A 22,641-nucleotide genomic window follows, 5' to 3' on the forward strand; every position below is an offset into this window, starting at 1 on the left:
ACGCGACACAAGAGCAGCAGCTGCTGCTTCTGGCTTGGTTGGTCTGCAAGTGACATATTTTGTATACTGCGATTGTTGGCAATTCAGTTTACTGATTGCGTCAGGGTCGACCCGAATAGTTCGAGCATAACTGACTTCGGTAATCCCGCCCTCGACATGGCTACCAAAATTTTGCATTGCAGTCTGGAAGGATGAGGTACTTCTGGCCAAGTTGGGCTGTTTATATGCTCGTACAGGCAGTCGATAAAGATAAAAAATCTGTCGACAACTTGATCGTCCACAAGCAATGGCAACCAGCTCGATCAATCGGACGGTCGCACCTGAGGACTTTTGGCTTTCGTTGTCCTTCTATTAACACGCAATTTGGATCCAGCACATACCAAACTTCGAAATATATCGTACTCGTGTAGCCCGTTGCGTGATTGCACCCGCCTTAGTGTGATTAACGAACTGCGTGTTGCATCTTAGATGCTCAAGTCGGCATCAGGGCTGCTTTTTGAACCAGGGTTGCCGACTGTGCTTGGCGGGATTTTGGCTTGTCAAATTTGGCCGACCCCAAACAGTTCCTTTGTCAAGGCTGGAGAGGATGTAGAGCTTGTTCAGTACGGCGAAGAAGGAGTGAGAAAAAAAATAAAATAATAATAATAATAAAATAAACAGGTAGATGTTCTACTCAAGGCCTCCGTATAAGCAACTGCGGCCAATTAGGCGTCCCATACATGGGCATTTAACTCCCATCTAATTGATCACATATTGAAGAGCTCAGTCTAAACACAAAAGAGAAAAGCTGATAGATTCGCAGGGCCCCCTTAGCCCGTTCGTGACTTCGATAAAGCAAATGCCGCATTTACTCCCAGTGCCATTATTGATACATATGTTGTAGGAACAATCCACCAAGCCATTACCGTGCTGGCACAGGCATCACGCTTGCTCTGAACACGTACTCAGCCGATAAATGGCCCCAACCACTTCTCAAATCCTCCCCATCTCCTCTACAGAAGGAGCTGCAGAGGGTTCTCAACGACCGTCTTGAGCTCCTTCATCCATTCGGCACCGACGGCACCATCGACAACCTTGTGGTCGAAGCTGCCAGTGATGACGATCTGGTCATCCCACTCGACACCGGTTGTTCCATCCTCATTCTCGACAGGCACGGCAACCTTCTTGGTGGTGCCAATGGCGACTATGGCAGCCTGGGGCGGGTTGATGACGGCAGTAAAGCGCTCGACAGCCGTGTTCATGCCCATGTTGGAGATGGAGATGGTGCCTCCCTGGTACTCATCGGGTTTGAGCTTGTTGTCACGGGCGCGCTTGGCCAGCTCCTTGACCGAAGCGGAAATGCTCTCCAGACCCTTGGTCTCGACAGCTTTGACAATGGGGGTGATCAGGCCCGATGGGGTGGAGACAGCAACTGAGACATCAACAGTATTGAACTGGCGAATGACACCGTCACGCCACGACGAGTTGACCTGCGGCACCTTCTTGGATGCAACAGCGATGGCCTTGATCAGAAAGTCGTTCACACTGAGCTTGTACTTGCCCTCGGACGAGCTGTTCAGCGCCTGACGCAGCTTGAGGAGCTTGGAGACGGAGAGAGACGAGGAAACGAAGTAGTGAGGGTTCTCGGAGACGGACTCCTTGAGACGGTTGGCAATGGTCTTGCGCATGTTGCTGATGGGAATGTCCTCGTAGAGAGCACCAGCGGGTCCTGCAGCGGCAGTCGCCGCAGGGCCACTTGAGCCAAGCTTCTTGACGTCCTCGACCGTAATCTTGCCATTCTTGCCAGAGCCCTTGACCCCATCGAGCTTGATTCCCTTTTCATTAGCGAGACGCTTCGCCGCTGGCTCAGCGTTGGGCTCACGGTCGAGAGCATTCTGCAGCCTGCCGCTCGACTTGGTGTTCTCAGGTTCGGGGGCCGGGGTTGGTGTCGGGGCAGAGGCGGCTTTCGAGGACTCCTCGACGTTCTTCTCCTCTTTCGGCGGGGATGAGGCCGGAGCCTCACCACCGGCATCCTCGAGAGTGAAGTTCTCGAAGGCCTTGACGTCAGTGCCCTCCTCAACCAGGACGGCGATCGGCTGCAACAATGGCATCAGTTAGCAATGTCACGAACACAAATTGAAGTGAAAATCCATGTAGGTCCAAGGAGCCAATGGCTTTTTGTGAACATACGTTTCCGACTGCAATGTCCTTCTCGCCTGTCTCCTTCAGGACCTTGGCAAGAACACCCTCCTCTTGAAACTCAAAGTCCATTTGAGCCTTGTCGGTCTCGATCTCAACAAGGACGTCGCCCGGGGCGATGGCGTCACCGGGCTTCTTGTGCCAGGCTCCAATGTTACCGGCCGTCATCGTAGGCGATAGTGCCGGCATCTTGACAACGGTGTGTGGCGGGTACGACGCGTACCATCTTGTCAGCGCCGGAGTGACATATCGCAAGCTGCTGGTCTTCTGGAGGGCACGCCTCCTGAGGATCGGGGCGAACATTGTGTATATGTGAACAAAGAGAGGAATTGCGTGCCAAGCTAGGTCTTGAGTGTCTTGAGACAAGCTTCGGATTGAAAGGTGTCGTCGGAAGCCCGGTAGTCAGACTGGAGAAACGGAGTGAACAAAAAGAGAATGATTTGCTTGGCCTCGTTTAATCGCACTGCCAGCTCTCAAATTTTTTGGCCTGGATCATTGAGTACGTTGAGCGTTGGGAAGCTTCCGAAGACTAAGCCTATTTGGGCGATATGGATCCACCATCGTCTCCACTCAGGCTGAGGTAGGTACCTCACCTATCTTTGATACCTTCAGACTAGTGATTCGTACCTGACAGCCACACTAAAGACTCGGACGCAAGCAACTTGCTTCCCTGCATTACAGCACAGAGCGCGCAACAGGACACGATTTGATCCGAACCAGTCGTCTCTAGAATGATATAATTGGATGGCATGAGACTACGCAGATGTCAAATTTACGGCATGGCTATTTGCGGATAACACTGTGCTCTTGAGAATCTTGACTAGCATTATGGCTGAGTTTGATTTCTGGTCTGATGGCAACTCTTTCTTTTGGGTGTTAATGTAGGGTAGCAATTGGAGCTAATGTAATTAATTGATGGGAATTGCACAAGTTTCCAAGCTAGAGTGTAGGTATTGTACCTTGCTAAAGATAAGCCAAGGAACCGTGCGTGGTGTACGGAGTAGCTCGTCAACAGTAACAACTGGAATTCAGGGACTGGCTGTCCGACCGGACTCCGGTGTGGTGCATTGTGTGGCTAAAATCCACTGATGCTTGGGTCAGCCTCAAACAGACATGAACTGACAACACATTGAATGAAGGAACACAGCCACATCCTACAGGCTTTCGGGTGCAGTATTACGTGGTACCTCGCCAAATTGAGTGGGGCCCCCAGCATCAGGAGCCGATCGACGACCGCGAATAGCTGCGCTGTCATCAACTCCAGATGGGAACAACGAGATCCTTAATACCACGCAATTCACGAAGTTACTTTCTCGACTACAACCAACGTGCTGTAGCGGTCCGGTAAAGGAACCGAACCTGCAGCAGATTTACCTGCCAGCCCACTGGCACCCGGAAGAATGCCCCGGCCGAACTGAGTGCACAATAACTCCCCGCGGAAAGCGTCCCTGATACGCATTAAATCGGTGCTGTTCCTACCGAGCTACCGATTCCGCGAGGTATAGCTACCGTACCCGTGTTTCCGGGCCTGTGGCTACTCGCCTCGACCTCGGTGCTTCGATCCGTTCATAATACACACCGTTGGACACAACCTTCCGCCATGGCTTCCCTACAATTTGTGGTATCGTCATTAGAGACGATAGCCAAGGACTCTCATCGCAACAAACAACTCTCAGAATCGGTGCAAACCGCTCTGGCAGCCATTAAAGAGAGTGACCCACAGCTACCAGATCCTGAAGTCATATTTGCACCATTGCAGCTGGCCACCAAGTCTGGGAGCGTTCCTCTGATCACCAACGCTCTCGACTCCATTGGAAAGCTTACCTCGTCATCGTACTTCTCGCAGTTATCTTCTCAAGAGGGTTCGGCTGAACGCGCACCCCTCATCGAGCGGGCAATTGATACCATATGCGACTGTTTTCAAGGCGAAACCACGCACGCAGATGTGCAGTTGCAAATAGTCAAGTCTCTGCTGGCCGCTGTGCTCAACGACAAGATCATCGTCCACGGTGCAGGTCTGCTCAAAGCAGTCCGCCAGGTCTACAATGTGTTCCTTCTGTCGAGGAGTCCGGTAAATCAGCAAGTGGCACAGGGCACATTGACGCAGATGGCGGGAACTGTGTTCGAGAGGGTCAAGACCAGATTGCACATGAAAGAATCACGGCTCCACCTTTCCAGACTGGCCCAAAGTTCCAGCAAACTCACCCTTGAGGTTCAAGAATCGATCAATGGATCGTCTGCTCCTTCCGCCGACTATGACGATCGAGACTCAGACGCGGGTGGAGAGACTCCGGTGGAGAGGCGCGACGAAGACGCAAAGCTCACAATTAAGGACCTCGAAAAAATGAAGAACTTTGACGACTCAGGATTGGGAGATGGGCCGACCATGGTCAGCCAGGTCAAGCCGGCAAAGAGAGTGGCAAGATCCATCTCGGAAAACACACAAGGGGATGCCTCGCTAGACGACAGTCCGGAAGCACTGGATGCGGAAGACGAGGTGTACATCCGTGATGCATACCTCGTCTTTCGCTCCTTCTGCAACCTGTCTACCAAAGTCCTCTCCCAAGATCAGCTCTATGACCTCAGGGGCCAAGCGATGAGGTCAAAATTAATTTCTCTTCACTTGATTCATACCCTATTACACAGCAACATTGCAGTTTTTGTGTCGCCATTATGTACAATCACCAACACCAAGAACAACGAGCCGACAAGTTTTCTAGAAGCCATCAAGTACTACCTCTGTCTTAGTATCACCAGGAACGGCGCAAGTTCTGTAGATAAGGTCTTTGACGTGACCTGTGAGGTTTTTTGGTTGATACTAAAGTTCATGAGGGCCTCGTTTAAGGTAAGCGGTGCTGTTCCACTGTCACTAGGGCCAGATTAGAATCATTGTTTCTAACAAACCCTCACAGAAAGAGATAGAGGTTGTCTTGAACGAAATTTACCTTGCATTGTTGGCGAGGAAGACTGCGCCGCTCTCGCAGAAGCTATATTTTGTCGGTATTCTCAACCGGCTGTGCGCGGATCCACGTGCGCTTGTCGAGGTCTACCTCAACTACGACTGTGACCGCAATGTCGACAACATCTTTCAGACACTCATCGAGGATCTCTCTAGGTTTGCAACTGCGCCAGTAGCAATCACTCCTGCACAGGAGCAGCTTTTCGAGGAGAGGCACTCCAGAGGGAACCAAGCAACGGACTGGCAGACGAAGGGGGCAATGCCGCCTCCATTGTCGGCCACCCAGATTGCGCCTCAGAACGAAATCGAGTCTGACATACCAAAAGAGTATGCAATCAAGCGCACGTCTCTTGACTCCCTAGTGGAAGCACTTCGGTCACTCGTCAACTGGTCGCAGTCGGGCCGGCCAGATGGTAATGCAGGAACAGTAAACGAGTCCGAGAGGAGGTCGTCCCTCGAAGATGCAAGAGATTCCATCGACCCTTCCTACAGCGAAGGTCTCTCCAGGGGTGACACGCCAGCCTTGCCATCAACACCCGTGATTGACGACGATCCGGAACATCTCGAGAAGGAAAAGGCGCGCAAGACAGCGATGACAAATGCTATCAAAGTCTTCAACTTCAAACCCAAAAAGGGCATTGCACTTTTGCTCAAAGATGGTTTCATCGCAAGTGATCGTCCAGAAGACATTGCCAAGTTCCTCATCCAAGAAGAGCGTTTGGACAAGGCGCAACTTGGAGAATATCTTGGTGAAGGAGACCCCAAAAATATCGAAATCATGCATGCATTCGTGGACACGATGGACTTTACCAAACGACGTTTCGTGGATGCCCTGCGACAGTTCCTGCAATCGTTTCGTTTGCCTGGTGAGGCGCAGAAGATTGATCGGTTCATGCTGAAGTTTGCCAATCGATACGTGATGGGCAACCCCAATGCGTTTGCCAACGCAGACACGGCATATGTCTTGGCTTACTCAGTCATCATGCTTAACACCGACCTTCACAGTAGCAAAATAGCCAAGCGCATGTCCAAGGAAGACTTCATCAAGAACAACCGAGGCATCAACGACAACGCTGATCTCCCAGAGGAATATCTCATTAGTATCTACGAGGAAATTGCCTCCAATGAGATCGTTCTCACCAGCGAGAGGCAGGCTGCCGCCGCTGCTGGTACCGTTCCACCTCAAGCGACCGGCATTGCTGCGGGCATCGGTCAGGCCTTCTCGAGTAGAGACTACCAGAGAGAGGCATACGTACAGCAGTCGGAGGAAATCTCTCTTCGTTCAGAGCAGCTTTTCAAGAACCTCTTCAAGAGCCAGCGCCGGAACGCCGAGATGGCGGGCATCAAGTTCATCCCAGCAACCTCTTTCAAGCACGTAGGGCCCATGTTTGACGTTACGTGGATGTCTTTCTTTTCAGCGTTGTCTAGCCAGCTCCAAAAGGCACTTAATCTCGAGGTGATCAAGCTGTGCCTTGAAGGCATGAAGCTGGCCATCAAAATTGCTTGCTTTTTTGATCTGTCAACGCCACGAGAGGCATTTATCTCGGCAGTCAAGAACACTGCAAATCTGAATAACCCGCAGGATGTGTTTGCCAAGAATTTAGAGGCGCTTCGAGTACTCCTCGAGCTTGGCTATACAGAAGGAAACTATCTCAGGCAATCTTGGAAGGATATCTTGATGTGTGTCAGTCAACTGGAGAGGTTGCAGTTGATGGCGGGAGGGGTAGATGCGAACTCGGTGCCTGATGTGTCAAAGGCAAGGTTCCAGCCGCCGGCACGAGATAATGCTAGCGATGCCAGGAAATCAGCAGCGACAAAGCGTCAGAGGCAGCGTTCCAACACTGCTACTCACGGCCTCAACACAGATATTGCTTATGAGATCTTGTCGGACGAGATGATCAAGAGTATGGACAGGATCTTCACCAACACGGCAAATCTGAACGGCGAGGCGATCGGGCACTTTGCCCGAGCTCTGACAGAAGTCAGCTGGGACGAGATCAAGGTCTCAGGCTCCAACGACCAGCCGCGAATGTACAGTCTCCAAAAGATTGTCGAGATCAGCTACTACAACATGACGCGAGTGCGATTTGAATGGACCACGATCTGGGATGTCCTTGGGGACCACTTCAATAACGTCGGCTGCCACATCAACGAGGCCATTGTCTTTTTTGCATTGGATTCATTGAGACAGCTCTCCATGCGCTTCATGGAGATCGAAGAGTTGCCAGGCTTCAAGTTCCAGAAGGACTTTCTGAAGCCGTTTGAACACGTCATGTCCAATTCGAATAATATTCGAGTTAAGGACATGGTTCTGCGCTGCCTAATCCAGATGATCCAGGCAAGGGGTGAGAACATTAGGTCCGGTTGGCGGACCATGTTTGGCGTATTTACAGTTGCAGCAAGGGATCCATCCGAAAGCATTGTCAGTATGGCATATGAGAACGTCTCGCATGTGTATAAGACAAGGTTTGGGGTTGTGATTTCTCAGGGAGCCTTCACCGACCTGATTGTGTGCCTGACTGAGTTCTCCAAGAACATGAAGTTCCAGAAGAAAAGCTTGCAGGCGATGGAGACGCTCAAATCGATTATTCCACGCATGCTGAAGGCCCCCGAGTGTCCGCTGTCACGCAAATACACACCCAACAACCAGCTCAAGGAAGCTGGCACAATCGAATCCCCCGTAAAGTCCCCCGGCCAGAGCCGGACGTCGATCGAGGAGGCCTTCTGGTTCCCTGTGCTCTTTGCCTTCCACGACGTCCTCATGACGGGCGAGGATTTGGAGGTGCGCTCTAATGCGCTCAACTATTTCTTCGAGGCACTTCTCCGCTATGGTGGAGATTTCCCTCCAGAGTTTTGGGACACGTTGTGGAGGCAGCAGTTGTACCCTATCTTTATGGTGCTCCGATCACGTCCTGAGATGTCCAACGTCCTCAACCACGAGGAGCTGTCAGTCTGGCTTTCTACAACGATGATTCAAGCCCTGCGCAACATGATCACCCTCTTCACCCACTATTTTGATGCCCTCGAGTATATGCTTGATAGGTTCTTAGAGCTACTTGCACTTTGCATCTGTCAAGAGAACGATACGATAGCAAGAATAGGCAGCAACTGCCTGCAGCAGCTCATCCTCCAGAATGTGACCAAGTTTACGCCTGAGCATTGGGCCAAGATTGTTGGCGCATTTTGCGAGCTCTTTGAGCGGACGACAGCCTATCAACTGTTCTCTGCAACAACCATTAACTCAACCGCATCACTGTCGCTCTCGCCACCTCCGAGCGGTCTTGACTTTGGTGGTCCACTAAGCCCGGGGCTGGAATTGCCCAAGTTGGACGAGAAGTCATTGAAGATCAATGGCGGCGAAGAGAATGGATACTTGTCCGACGGTGACTCTGCTGTCGATACCTCGGTCGAACCCGGGGAGGATCCTCTCAAAACGCCAACGGCTCATCTCTCACAGGCGGCGGCAGCAGTAGCAGACAATGTACCGTCGCCTGTGCTGGAAGACTACAAACCGTCTTCACATCTGCAGCAGCAGCCGGTCGTGGTTACAGCTGCGCGACGCCGCTTCTTTAATCGCATCATCTCGCGCTGCGTATTACAGCTCTTGATGATTGAGACGGTCAACGAGCTCTTCAGCAACGAGGCCGTGTACGCGCAAATCCCATCCTCGGAACTTCTACGGCTGATGGGTCTGCTCAAAAAGTCGTTCCTCTTTGCACGACGCTTCAACAACGATAAAGAGTTGCGCATGCGACTCTGGCGTGAAGGCTTCATGAAACAGCCGCCCAATTTGCTCAAACAGGAGAGCGGTTCTGCTGCTACGTATATTGCCATCCTGTTCCGGATGTTTGCGGATCAGGCACCTGGGCGCAGGGAGAGCAAGTCGGACGTAGAGAACGCTCTTGTGCCGCTCTGCAAGGACATTATTCGCGGCTACATATCGCTTGAAGAAGAAAGCCAGCACAGAAACATCTTGGCATGGCGTCCGGTCGTAGTGGATGTTTTAGAGGGCTATGCGGCACTTCCCGAACCGGCGTTCCGCAACCACGCCAAAGCGTTTTACCCGCTCGTTGTCGATCTCGTTGCCAAGGAGCTGAGTGGCGAACTGAGGTCGGCTCTGCTGCTTGTACTGCGCAGGGTGGGCGAGTACGAGCTCGGTATTGAGGGGATGGCAACCTCGTCAACGCGCAACCACCGTGGTCATAACAGGAGTGATAGCGTCCTGACCATGTCAACCGAGGGCGGCGGCGGTGGGCACAGTCCATCAGTTGAGGTGGAGAGTGGCGATGCCAGTTCGAGGTTTATGGGGAGGGGTGGTCAATAGTTTTGACACATAGTTTGTAAGTGAGGGTACTGTTTATTCTGTTTGTACTATACACAACACATATAGAGAGTGAGAGAGATTAAGAAACAAAAGGCGAGGTAGTTGGAAAACGAGTTTGGGAGTAGTGGTGCTGTTAAAATCTTGTTCGGTTTAGTATGTGTCATTTTGGCAGCATACCCACGTAACAATGCATGGCCTCGGCGTGGAAGGGTGGGCGTTATTTTTTTTTTTTTTTTTTTTTTTTTCAGGGTTTTTTTTTTTTTTTTTTTTTTTTTTTTTTTTGCAGCGTTTTTGTTGTTGTTCTTTGTACTCGGACAGCTGAGATGGACGTCCATTTTCAATTAATTTGCCAAGGCCAGGTAGTGTAGCCTTACCCAAGGTACCTACTGATTGCACTACTGCAGATACCAACCAATGACGAATGCGGGGTAGGTAGCGGCACAACCATTGATTGCTACCTACCTCTAGGTACCTCACCTAACTAGCTATACGCTGTCGCTCGACTACAAACCAATCTTCAGCCCTATGGAAATATCTGACACATGTTCCATTTAATCGCACGTATTCTTACCTACATAGACAGACCTGCGATCTCACAACCACTCAGGTCCCAGAAGTTAGTTACAACGAGGAACTCAAGGTCATTATCGCTATCTTCCTCCTGAAAGCCACTCAGTGGGTTGCCGACATGTCACTCTTCGGCTTCAATCCCTTCGGCTTCGGTTCGCGCGAACCAGCGGAACCCCAGACTCTGGAATCGCGTACACTCGAAGCCGTCGCCGACCACATCAAATCCGGCAAGGTGAAGCGCATTACTGTAATGACAGGCGCTGGCATCTCTACGGCTGCTGGAAGTAGGTATAACATTGCCAACTGGCAGGCATTATCTTTCGTCATGCTGATCTCTTCTTTTCTTTTTGCAGTTCCTGACTTTAGATCTCCTGGCACCGGCCTTTACTCGAACCTGGAGCGATTGAAACTTCCCGAACCCGAAGCAGTCTTTGACATATCCTTCTTCCGCGATCGTCCCGAACCCTTCTACGTACTCGCAAAAGAGCTGTACCCTGGCAAATTCCAGCCAACAATATCACATGCATTCATTGCGCTGCTGTCCAAGAAGGGTCTTTTGCAAATGAACTTTACACAAAACATCGACTGCCTCGAAAGGCAGGCTGGCGTGCCCCCAGAAAAAGTTATTGAGGCGCACGGCAGTTTTGCGACACAAAGTTGCATCGAATGCAAAGAAGCGTTCCCGGACGACGAAATGCTGCTTCACGTCGAGAAGGAGATTGTACCGCGGTGCGCGAGCTGCAACGGACTCGTGAAGCCAAACATTGTATTCTTTGGGGAGCCATTGCCCAGGACGTTCAGTGAAAAGTGTCATCTGGTTGCAGATTCGGACCTTGCTATCATCATCGGCACCAGCTTGACGGTTTACCCTTTTGCTGGTCTCCCAGAGCTGGTTCCTCGTGGGTCTCCGAGACTTTTGCTCAACAAGGTGCGCGTCGGTCAGATTGGAAACAGGTCAGATGACGTAGTGGAGCTTGGTTCATGCGATGCAGGCGTACGGAAGCTTGCGGATCTGCTGGGCTGGCGGGATGAGCTTGAGAATCTCTGGCGGTCCGTTGTCGGCGACTCTGAGGCTGAGCGCCAGATTGCTGCAAAGGATGATGAACAAGGAGGCTATTCTGATGACAGTAGTGACTCTGAGCCTGACGAAGACATGCGAAAGCTGGCCGAGGTTGTCAACCGTATAAATTTGGGACTGGAAAGCTCTGCCGGTGATGATGCTTCTAGCAAACCAGGAGATGGTGGGATCCCCACGGCTACAGGGCAGTCTCCAGGTGAGACAGCATCCTCCAACAATCTCAAATCCGATGATCCAAGCACAGAAGACAGGGATAAGTTTGAACAACCCAGTTCGACCCAGGTTGAAAGTACAGAATCACAACAAAAGCAGGCCACTGGTGACAGCAATCGAGCTGAAGAGGTTGTTCCTATACATGATTCGGCGGACGAGGCAAATACCAAAAAAGCAACAGCGGATACCTCTCAACAGGCGCAGTATCACGATAGTGCATTAGCTGCACCTATTCAAGGTACCGGCGCGGGGACAGTTGAGGGACTAGAACGAGGAAGTTAAATTATAACCGTGGGGCGTAGTAACAGCAGCGACTTTTCACCTGGCATTGCAGTGATCTTTTCTTTTCTTTTCTTGTTTGTGAGAGTGGTATGGTATTGTAGCAAGAGTATGGGAATTTGTAAGCGCAGTTTATCTCAACCAACTTGATCAGGTATGTTGCCACCAGGTTAGGGTTATTTGGACTGAGTGACTGACTGGTTGCCAAGCACGTCCAGGCTTTAAAGGATCCATACTCGCGGCTTAACTCCGATGCATTCTCAAAAACAGTCATAATCGAATTTGTGTTGTTAACACCTCACGGCAGTACTTGTCAGATATTTGCTACATACTTTCGCGACTTGAACCAGACAGCTTAGGACCGAGCAATTGTCGATTGCATTCACGATGACTGTCACAAATACCATCATTTCTTCTGGTTATCAGAAACGCTTCTGGGTCGAGACGCCTTTGCTTCAAAGCCACACCTTGTCACAGGCCTCCGGCTGGTATGTCCGCTTGGGGGTTTTTTGCTGCCCCCCTCCCCCTTCCTTTCCCCCCTCTTTCTGTCCCCCCTACAAGTCGCAACTTTGATCCAATGGGGAAAAGAGAGGGAGAGAGAGAGAGAGAGTGCGAGAAAAAGCAAAAAAATAAAAAAAATAAAAAAAAAAAAGCAAAGAAAGAAAAAGGCTTTGGCCAGTGCTGGTGACACCTGTAGCTAACCGTCTCGATGCAGCAACATCTTCCTAAAACTGGAGAATCTCCAGCCATCTGGGTCCTTCAAGTCAAGGTATCAAAAGCATCAGTATCCTGGACGGGCGCGTATAAACTAGGCTAGAAACTAACCTCGAGGACTGGCACAGAGGCATCGGGAATTATCTACTTCAGCGTTTGTCCGAGCTTCCCATCGATGCACCCAAGCCACACGTTGTCACATCAAGCGGTGGCAACGCAGGGTTGGCGGCCGTCCATGCTGCGCGCAACGTTGGGCTGCCATGCACCGTTGTGGTGCCGCTGTTGATCAAGCCTCTGATGATCGAGAAGCTGAGGGCGGCTGGGGCACACGAGGTGTTGCGGCACGGGGCCACGTGGCAGGAGACTGACGACTATGTGCGGCTCAAATTCATGGCCAAGTCTGAGGTTCCTACCATTTACGTTCCACCCTTCGACCATCCCGACGTCTGGACAGGCCATTCAACCATGGTGCACGAGGTGGCCAAGCAAATGCCGACGGGAACGCTTCCGGATGCTATAATATGCTCGGTGGGCGGCGGCGGCTTGCTCAATGGCGTCTGCCAGGGCCTCGATGACGTGGTGGCTGCTGCTGACCCCGGCCGCCCCAAGCCCATCATCCTGGCCGTGGAGACCGAGGGAGCGGATTCACTGAACGCTTCGGTCAAGGCCGGTGAGCTTGTCGAGCTTCCCGGCATCACGTCGCTGGCCACAAGTTTGGGCGCCAAGAAGGTGACAAGAAAGACTCTGGAGTACGCGCAGCAGGGACATGTGAGGTCGCACGTATTGACAGATTCTGAGGCAGCAATGGGCTGCTGGAAGCTGGCCGACGACGAGAGGCTGCTCGTGGAGCTCGCCTGTGGAGTAAGTGTCAGCCTCTGCTACGGTGGGCGATTGGAAAAGGCGCTGGGGAGGAAAGTAAAGGCCGAAGACAATGTCGTTATTGTACTTTGTGGAGGGAGCAACATCACGGTCGAGATGCTACGAGAGTATCGGGATATGTTTGAGGGACAAGCGGCTGTTGCAGAGCACCACAGCAGTACCTAAGGCCGCAGGGGTGGTGGTGGTTCTAGATGGATAGAGTTAGACCAGAATTAAATTGGATTGTGATTCTCGGTCATGCGGAGGCGAAGGCTTGTATCTAGATAGAAGCAGCAAACAAATGTCATAACCAACACAGGACAGGCTTGGCAGGTAGCAAACGAAACCACTTGCACAAAACATAACATTCCCCAAAACTACAAACAAGACGCTGCTAATCCCTTCATGGATCTTTCTCTTTAGACTTACCTTTTCTATGCGACCACAGGGGCAGTTATCTATCCGGGTATCAAAAAGAGCGACTCTACACCTTTCCCTACGTTTGACCAGCAGTATCCTTTTTCTTCTCTTTGTCTCTCACTCCGCCCAGAGACACATTCTAATTTTAACCTCGTCAAACCCTCCAGCCTGCAATCGCTCTGGCATATACAAACTGATAATCGGTCTAGACTAGTCTACCTGGATACCATACCCAAACCGTGATTTCCTCGTCTTGTGCCCAAGATCACTTTCTTCTCAGCTCAATCTCAACTCACTCACTCAGAAAAAGAAAATGGCCTCGTTTGGTCAAGAAAACATCATCCGCAGCAAGGTCCATCATAATCGAGACCTCTGTCGCCTTATCCTCACCGCAGCCTCAGCCAGCCACCCACTTGAGATTCGAGAGTCAAACATACCCAATGCTGGCTCCGGCCTCTTCACCACGGCCGCCATCCCTGCCGGCGTCGAAATCTTCCGGTCGTCACCCATAATCAACGTGCGAGACCCCTCGGCTCGTCATGTCTGCGATTGGTGCTACACCACGACACCCTCGGGCATCGACAACCTGGGAGTCATGGCAGCTGAACAGCTCGGCGCGACATTCCTCATGCCTCCCAAGCCTACCGCAATGCTGCTCTGCAGTGGATGCAAGGTAGGACGCTATTGCTCGCAGACTTGTCAGCGGAACGCCTGGAAGAGCTTCCACAAGCTCGAGTGTAAGGCTGTGTTGAGCGAAGCGCCAACCATGGGACCGACCACGTTGGCCATGTATCGCCTGCTATTGCTCAAAAAGGATGGCCGGTTCACCGAAATGCAGTGGAAGGCATTAATGCAGCTCGAATCGCACTTTGAAGAGCAACACGAAGACCTGAGAAACGACATACTTGCCAAGGTACACGATTGGGGACGCAAGATGGGTACAGAGGTTGACTTTATGACTGTCTGGGAGCTACTGTGCATCGTGGGTTACTCACCTCCTCGGTCCTTTCGATTCACTTATTTCCCCTTGCTCATCCAGCTCTCATAGCCAGTGGCCTGCTAACCAACAACGCGATCCCCGTAGATTTTTACCAATAGCATGAATATCCGTCCCGCCGAGGCAGATGTCTCGCTCGGCACTAGCTTGGATCTTGTTGTGTCCATGATCAACCACGACTGCAGTCCTAATGCGCACGTGTTCTTCGAGGGCAGTCAGACACGTGTCCGCTCGCTCAAGGCTATTGCTGCTGGTGGCGAAATCACTGTGTCCTACTGCGACCCACGACTGGATGTGCTGCTGCGAGAGTCGATCCTTCGTCAGACGCAGTTCTTTCACTGCGAGTGTAAGTGAACCCATCGGGATCTCCATCAGCCTTGGATCACCAAACTAATGCAAGTATCTTTTGCTACTTTCCGATATAGGCATGACATGCAACAGAGAATACAATGAACATCTCGAAGCCTCCGGGGCTGCAACTGAGAAAGATGCGATCCGTCGATGCGAAGTGATTTTGGATAAGCAAAAGACCATGCTGCAAGTCGCAGGTAACTGCACCTCGGGCTTCTACTCGGTTTTCAAGAGCAACGAAGCCGCCAAGACCGAGATGGTATCGCAGTTCGCTGCCGCCGTCGAGACCATGACCAAGTCCGGATACGGCGGCAATTCCTGGCCGGCCCACATCGAGCCGCTGCCCAATATCCGCATGACACTGGCGGGCATGTTCAAGGCCAGTTTCAGCTACGTTCCAGCCCTTAAATATGCTCTCGCCGGGTGCCTGATGGCCACAAGGCGATGCGGACCACCGTTTGTGCAGGATCTTTTCGAGCTGGTACGAATCCTAGTTCAGACTTGCAATGAGCCCGGAGATGGGATGCCTTTTACGGTGCAGAACTTTCCGACCAAAAGGGAGCTGCAGATGCTGACCATGGGATACATGGTAATACTGTGCAAGGCGGTGAGGCTTGCCTTTGGTGCTGACTGCCGCTATGCGCTGACGGTGTGGGCATGGGTAAGGTCCTTTATGGGCGCCGGGGCCGGAGGCTTCCCTGCGTTGGGACAGACTGTGTTTGAGGAGCAGTTCGGAAAAGTACAGAGCAAGTTGACTGCTTGGGCCGAGGTTGATAGATTGTTGGTTCTGGGTGATCGCAGGGAACTAGTGGCTACCGTGGTCGACGTAATCAAGACTTTCGAGACCTGTGCAGTCAAGCCGGGTATTGCGAGTCCCGCTGGTAATTGAGCACCAGGCGTGATGGAGGGAGGGAATTGAAAAGTTGACTGTCAGGAAGAACCCACCAAGTCGGTCAGCCAGACAAAAGGCCCAGTCAATATTCTACGCCAGGATATATCAGCAGATAGAAGAAGGGGAAAGCGCCCTTCAATAATCTTTGACCCAAGCCGGATCCAATATTTCGAGTTATGGTTGCGTTGAGTGCGCTTTGTGTATTATAAGCGGCACCGATTTAGTGCAAGTGATGATCACAATTTGCGCCAGGGATGAATGCGTTTTCTTTTCTTAAGATGATCCTGATAGTATTCACAACACAAAAACCTCTTATCTATATATTGTACAAGTTAATTTCCCGTGGTTTCGGGTCCGTAATCCCAAACCAGGGGGGGTATATATGAACAAATGAAACTCAAGCAACCGTCAACTCCAGAGTCCGCTGCTTTCTTCGCTTTTAATGTGGGAATGCGTGAAAGCCCATGTGTCTATCCTCGATTCCCCCGTCCTGTGAACCCTGTCTCCGCAAGCGGAAAAAAAAAGAAATCAGAAAGAAAAGAAAAAAAAAGACACCGATACATCTAGTCACATTATCCTCCTTGTCAAGAAAGGACTAGTCCATCCAATCTCCTTACTCCTCGTCATCCTCAATATCCTCCTCGGTCTCAATCATAGCGCGCTTCATAACCTTGCGCAGGAGAGCCTCGCGGCGGACAATGTCGCGAGCAAGGGCCCGGCGAGCCCGAGTCTGAACGTTGCGGCGCTCAGCGGTGGCAGGTGCAGTGCCGTTGCGAGCGGCACCAGCTCCAGTTCCGGCTCCGGCTCCGGCTCCGGCACCGGCCATCTGGACAGGAACGACACCGCCGAAGGGACCAGCACGAGCGCTGTTCTCACAGCGGACGAGGCAAACGTTCTCCTGACCGGCAACGGTACCGGTGCATGTCTGGGAATCAGGGATAGAGGCGACAAGAGGGAAGTCAGTCTCAGCACCGTCCCGGTTGCGGGAGTTGGTGCCCGGAACCTGGGTGGTAACCGTGATGGGAGTCCACTGGGCGGCAGTGCCATCAGAGTTGATCTTGCAGGTGTAGGGGCCTAGATTTAGGGTTGGAAAGTACGTATTAGTAACCTAGGCATACAGGGAGAAATGGATAGTCCGATTGGGGGAAGGGAAAAAAAAAAAAAAAGCAGCCAACTAACCGGCACCGTCACCGTTAACCTGGTGCAGGGTCATCTCGAGTTTACCACCAGCTGAAACCTGAGGAAGCTCGGAGCCAGTCTCAGCCATGATGGCCTGAGTGCCGGCCTCGATGTTGTTGTCGCCTCCGGCGAGGGTCTCGCCGACAGTGGCACTGGCAGTGCCACGGAAGCGGGTGGCATCCTGCTGGAAGGGGTTGCGTCGGGTTCCGTCACGGGGAGTGGAAGTGTCGACACCGAGAGCCATGCCAACACCACCAGCGTCGCCAACGGCGTTGATGAGAGCAGCGTGGCCCGAGACGAGCTCGGCACCAGCAAGGAGAACGGAGAGAACGGTAGCCTTGGCGAACATTTTGGCGGGTGATTGATTTGTTTGTTTTTTGTTTTGTTTGGAGGGTATGAGGAGTGAGGTTTTAAAGTTTGTGATGTTTCTCGGAAACAAGGGAACAAGTGACTATCAAAGTACGGGTGTAGAATAGAAGGCACCGGGCCAATTGGGGTGGAACAGAAGGGGGAAGAGGAGAGAACTGGAGAGTAGAGTTGAGGATTTGGATGCCGATGAGGATGGTGAGAAGAGAAAAAAAAAAAACCTCTAGAAGACATAGCAAAGCTCTCTATATATAGGCATCGTGAGGTCGACGCCCTTTCACCTTGAAGATACGGGGTAATACGGCAAAGACTTTGCCTTGTTGCCAAGCAAATGTGACCACTCTTGGTAATTGAAACCAAGACCAGGGTCGAGGTGTAGGTGGGAGGCGTCGTACGGCCATCTCCTTCGAGCGTTCAGACAATGGAGAAACGAGGCTCAGCTAGTAAACATGGTGATATCTGGGCATACGGTGGGGTCACGGATCTTGGCGGTATGTGCAAATCATACTTGTTAGAATATATTGATTGATAACTACTGTAATGTATGTAGAGCCGGTTTATCCGGGCGGCGGTTCGACCGGGGGCAGGGCTTGATGGACTGATTGACTGGCTGGCTGTCGAACTGACTGACTGTCATGACTGTCAAGGGCCATAGCGCGCGACCCCGCGAAGATCCAAACAAGAGGTGATCAACTTACAAACAAGGAGAGTGAACGGGCCGCTGCATGTCAGGCAATGCCAAATGGATGGATGGGTATGGCAGGGATTTTTGAATTTTCTTGGCAAGTCTGGGTTATGGTAGTTCAAGGTATGGGAGATGGTAGTATTTAATGAATGCCAAGATATTGTCACGATGGGCGGCTCGGCCAGGTTGTGGAGTTTTGTGACCCAGCCAGTTCAAGCAGCAGCACAGGTGGGTGGGGGATGGCCCTGGGGCCGCCGTGATGGGTAGCCAATCGCAATCCCTCAGGCCTCATCTCCGGTGGAGAAAGACTGCTCCCGCCCTACACCGGCAACTTTTTGACAGCGGCTGAACGGATTTGACCTACTGTAGTGTAGGGTATCACGCAAGCTGGGCACGCTGGGGCTACTAGGGGACCCAGTAAAAGCAACCCTACCATGTAGCGATCCTAATGGAACGCTCCAAGAAGGAGATCACGCCTGGAATGGGGCAACACCAGGCCCAAGAAGCCAATCGCAATCCACCATTCACAATACAAGAGGGTCCACTATAGGGTAACACCCATGGTTTCCACGAGCAGGACACTACAACCGGTCTAGTCTAGACTGTAGAACACCTACCTCCACTACCGGCAGCCGGATCATCTTTTGCATATCGGCGCTATGTGGCAGTGCCCGGCGACGACGATGTCCGGACTCCTTAAAAAAAAAGATGGGATTATTGTCTTGGCTACAGTCCGAGCGAATGCACTAACTATTACCTATGGTAAATATGTTATGTTGTTGGTATTCTTACGGTCGTACCTAAATTGAATGCCTGCAAGCAACTGTGACTGGGAATACAGCCTCACTCACATTCAGGCAGAGGGAAAGGCTAAATGATGCACATACTCGATTTACCAGTAGACCATGGCGCTGCCAATTGCCCATATCTCTCTCTTTTTTTTTCTTTTTTTTTTTTTTTTTTTTTTTTATTACAAGTTGCGGAAGGTATTTACGACGCATGATTTGGCCAAGAGACGTGTTCGCGGCATGGTATTTTGTTTTGTTTTGTTTCGTTGGGAATATTGCACCATGTGTTTTCATCACTGAAGCTGGCTGGCTTGGCTAGGATTTTTTTTCTTACCTTTTGAACTCGGTCAAGTTGGTGGTGTCTACAGTACGATAAATGATCCTCAAAGATGTGCGAGGCGCTGTCAAATAATTGGAAACTTAGAACTAAAAGATTATGACGATCTGAGAACCTAATTTGGAGAGCGATTCGCGGTCGACGTGGAGTTGCTGCTGGGGATGGAATTGTCGTAGAATTTTAGGCGTGCTCGTTTGTTTGATCACCCAGGGTTGTTGGGCATCAGTCAGTTTCAGGACAAGTCGACGCATAAACGGATAGACAAACTGTCAAAGCTCCTTTCAACCACCCCGGACACACCGAAAAGAAAATAAAAGCTTAACCTAGAAACAAACGAGGGTATAATCACGTTAGGCTAAGAAACTACCTATTCAATAAAGACCCAATCCTGGTCCCCCCCGACTCGAGCTTTGATTCCTAGATCGGAATAGGCGCTTGCATAGCGAGACTCCACCCAGCCACACCATCGTCGGCAAGCCCAACAGCCGGTGGTGACCTTGACGTCTTTGTCGAGGTTAAAGAGGCAAACCTTTCTGGTATAGGAAGGTGTTGTACTCTATAATGCAAACATTATTGAGTCATATTACTAGGCAATAGTTGATATCCCTTTCTTGGCAAACCCCCTTCTCCAAAAACCACGACGTCTCTTGAATACCTGCCTACCTACCTAGGTATCCATCCATCCAAACAAACAGACGACAGCTTCCCCTTGAGTAGAGGCCTCTTCTGCGACATGTGTCAAGGTGACAGACGTGAAGGCTTGGGACTTTATCCGAAAGGATTTGCACCGTCACACTGACACGAGCTCCGGCGGCTCCTCGGTCCTTGAAGCACAAGGAGTCAAGCTGTGCTTCTGCTTGATACTAACTCCTTCCAAGCACCCTACTCTAAGTTTCGTGTCGTGTGTACTGTCTCTCAACTCCATGAATCTTGTGTAGCCAACTGTACTTTGTCCAACCAAGCTATCCTTTCTTCCATGACCAATCATCAATGCGGACTAGTATTCCCGGCTTAGGAGACGGTGACTGTTTATTCTCTCAAAAGAGCAGTGTAGATGGGCCCGCAAACTTGACAAGTTTTTTGACGTTGAAAGAAACGTTTAGATCTTGTTACACGCTCGCTTTGATAGATGCCCGGGGATCGCTGTGTTACAAGCCAGAATATATGTCCTTAGTTTATGGGGTAATCTATCCGCAGAAGGCATATATTTAAGCGTAAAACTGAACAATGTTAAACTTAATCCAATCTTCTTAGTCCGATTTTGTAAAAGTTCTAGCGAGTACTACCTTAAAAAAGCAGGTCCCTTTGGGTACTGACTACTCAATCGACGTGCACCGTGGCAAACTTCAACCAGACCGAGCAAGTCTCCCAGTTGCACTATGAGAGCTCTGTTTCTCTCTAGCGTGAATTTTGCTACAGCCTTGGATTATTTAAGCATACTTGGACGGTTTCAGTACAACATCTTTTTTTTTCTGTCTTTTTTTCCCCACGATCCTAGCTAGCCAAAGACCGCACGAACAGTCTCTTTGTTGTACCAAAGAATGTAATGTAGTCCGCGCAAACAAAAGGCCAAGACAATCGCCCCGGCTGAGGAGTTCCAAAAGCAATTAGGAAACGGCGATCTGTTTACTCGCGGCCACTCCCCCAATTACAAGATCCCCCAATTACAAGATCACTGTAAATGATCATTTTGCCGCCAAAATTATATACACCTGTACGCAGAATTTGTATCCATGCATCAGATTAATAGAATACCTACTATCCACATCCTAAATATACATGCCCAACGCAAATGTTGGAAAACAGTAGATTACTTCAACCTGAGGAGATGTATATGCAAACAGGATTGCAAAATAATTCGACAACGACAAGATTCGAACTTGTGCGGCCGAAGCCATCAGATAAGCTCTGGGAGGAGCTGGACGCTTATCCCATTCGAGTCTGACCCATTAACCACTCTGGCACGTTGCCTTGAGACCGCCGGTGGAGTATTTGAATTATGGATGGCAACAGAATGGAGGATCAGCTCGGATCAATGGTGCCTCGAGGCGGGGGGTAATCAACAAGGTATGTACGACTGTATGCTTCTTCAAGAGAGCCTGCGCGACATCAACAGCTGTAATAATATGGGGTTTCCTGCGTGAAGCGGGATGCTGCAGAATTGTTTAATAAGTACAGGTCAAGCTTCAGATAAAGTTAAACTTCCAGTAACATCTATTTTTTTTTTAATTCCAGTACATAAAAAATATTTATAACTCATTAGTAGAAATATCAAATATTCTTATCTCTATATAATATTGGTGGAAAAGAATATGGTCTAAAAGACCATATAGTCATTTCAGTTGCTTGCCAGTTTCTAAATTTACTGCACTCACCGTGGCTATCGGTAGTGTCCTCACGTTTCTCAGTGATGCAGATTTCTTTCGACTCAGTGCCGTTCCACCAGTTTTAATCCACAAACCCGCGCCCTCCTTTGCATTTTGACACCATTATTGCCTCTACCCAAGCCCAATCGCAATTGTATCTGTCCATCATTCTTCTCTCGAAGCATATTTCAGCCTCACCGCTTCAACAACAAGGATGCCCGTGGATTTTGACAAGCGAGAATATTGGCACGAGCGGTTTTCCTCAGAGACCAAGTTCGAATGGCTCATCACATCTGAAAGCTTTATGGCCATACTAGAGCCCCTACTCTCCCAGCTACCCAAGGGCTCGCGGATTTTACAGCTTGGCTCTGGAAACAGCGACTTGCACAACCACTTGCGGGCTCGCGGCTTTCCCAACGTCACCAATATTGACTACGAGCCGCTGGCCATTGAACGGGGTAGACAGCTGGAGAAGTTGGCGTTTGGGGACGTCAGAATGCGCTACCTCGTCGCTGATGCCACCAGTATTGACCCGACAAATCTCTGCAGTCAAGGTCGATTCGACTTAGTCGTCGACAAGAGTACCGCTGATGCCCTTTCCTGCGGTGGTGACGAGGCCGTTATGGGCATGCTGCGCGGCGTCAAGGAGTGTTTGGACGCCAATCACGGGAAATGGGTGTCGGTCAGCTATTCTGAGCATCGCTTCAACCTAGAGGACAACCCGTTCCATGTTTCTGTCATGCACAAGGTTCCCACGCCAAAGCGGCTCGAAACCGACCCCGATATTTTTCACTGGTGTTATATGCTAAGTCCTTCAGCAGTTGCATCGAGCGGCATCGATGGACATTGCCTACCTATTTGACACACAGTTGGCACTGTAGCATAATCACAGCGCAGCCGAACGTCTTTCCAAGCAGATGGAGAGCAATGCGTCCGCGCCTCTTCTTCCAAAGTTGACCTGGCTAGGTACCTTACCTAGGAATACGTCCTAGGAAACCTGCCAAGTGACTTCAGCGCAGGTGCGACGCATGCTCTTTCGACTATACTTGACAGCGTTCTGGCTTGTGGGGAATGGTCAGGGGGGTGT

At 50.8% G+C, this 22,641-nt stretch overlaps 6 protein-coding genes across 6 annotated transcripts; 4 read left to right on the plus strand and 2 right to left on the minus strand.

The window, feature by feature from the left end:
* Window positions 1-658: 658 nt before the first annotated feature.
* On the minus strand, window positions 659-2,629 carry PgNI_12397 (uncharacterized protein). The gene is made up of 2 exons (XM_031132346.1): window positions 2,170-2,629; window positions 659-2,075 (listed from the first exon to the last, which is right to left on the minus strand). The coding sequence occupies exons 1-2, from the start codon at window positions 2,479-2,481 to the stop codon at window positions 993-995; spliced, it is 1,395 nt and encodes a 464-aa protein (XP_030976069.1). The 5' UTR covers window positions 2,482-2,629; the 3' UTR covers window positions 659-992.
* An 824-nt stretch (window positions 2,630-3,453) lies between these two features.
* PgNI_12398 (uncharacterized protein) lies at window positions 3,454-9,461 on the plus strand (the record flags this gene model as incomplete). Its single annotated transcript, XM_031132347.1, has 2 exons — window positions 3,454-5,023; window positions 5,091-9,461. The coding sequence occupies exons 1-2, from the start codon at window positions 3,779-3,781 to the stop codon at window positions 9,459-9,461; spliced, it is 5,616 nt and encodes a 1,871-aa protein (XP_030976035.1). The 5' UTR covers window positions 3,454-3,778.
* Window positions 9,462-10,046: 585 nt separating this feature from the next.
* On the plus strand, window positions 10,047-13,535 carry PgNI_12399 (uncharacterized protein). Its single transcript, XM_031132348.1, has 5 exons — window positions 10,047-10,315; window positions 10,385-11,755; window positions 11,811-12,089; window positions 12,317-12,370; window positions 12,444-13,535. The coding sequence occupies exons 1-2, from the start codon at window positions 10,150-10,152 to the stop codon at window positions 11,602-11,604; spliced, it is 1,386 nt and encodes a 461-aa protein (XP_030976036.1). The 5' UTR covers window positions 10,047-10,149; the 3' UTR covers window positions 11,605-11,755; window positions 11,811-12,089; window positions 12,317-12,370; window positions 12,444-13,535.
* A 371-nt stretch (window positions 13,536-13,906) lies between these two features.
* On the plus strand, window positions 13,907-15,830 carry PgNI_12400 (uncharacterized protein; the record flags this gene model as incomplete). The annotated part of the gene is made up of 3 exons (XM_031132349.1): window positions 13,907-14,575; window positions 14,678-14,936; window positions 15,016-15,830. 3 exons carry the CDS (start codon window positions 13,907-13,909, stop codon window positions 15,828-15,830), a joined length of 1,743 nt encoding a protein of 580 aa, XP_030976053.1.
* A 285-nt stretch (window positions 15,831-16,115) lies between these two features.
* Window positions 16,116-17,577, minus strand: PgNI_12401 (uncharacterized protein). The gene is made up of 2 exons (XM_031132350.1): window positions 17,013-17,577; window positions 16,116-16,907 (listed from the first exon to the last, which is right to left on the minus strand). The coding sequence occupies exons 1-2, from the start codon at window positions 17,359-17,361 to the stop codon at window positions 16,447-16,449; spliced, it is 810 nt and encodes a 269-aa protein (XP_030976054.1). The 5' UTR covers window positions 17,362-17,577; the 3' UTR covers window positions 16,116-16,446.
* A 4,191-nt stretch (window positions 17,578-21,768) lies between these two features.
* Window positions 21,769-22,416, plus strand: PgNI_12402 (uncharacterized protein; the record flags this gene model as incomplete). The annotated part of the gene is made up of 1 exon (XM_031132351.1): window positions 21,769-22,416. The coding sequence occupies one exon, from the start codon at window positions 21,769-21,771 to the stop codon at window positions 22,414-22,416; it is 648 nt and encodes a 215-aa protein (XP_030976055.1).
* Between the last annotated feature and the right edge of the window lie 225 nt (window positions 22,417-22,641).

The sequence above is a fragment of the Pyricularia grisea genome (genome assembly GCF_004355905.1).
Source record: "Pyricularia grisea strain NI907 chromosome Unknown Pyricularia_grisea_NI907_Scaffold_12, whole genome shotgun sequence".
Classification (NCBI taxonomy): Eukaryota; Fungi; Ascomycota; class Sordariomycetes; order Magnaporthales; family Pyriculariaceae; genus Pyricularia; species Pyricularia grisea.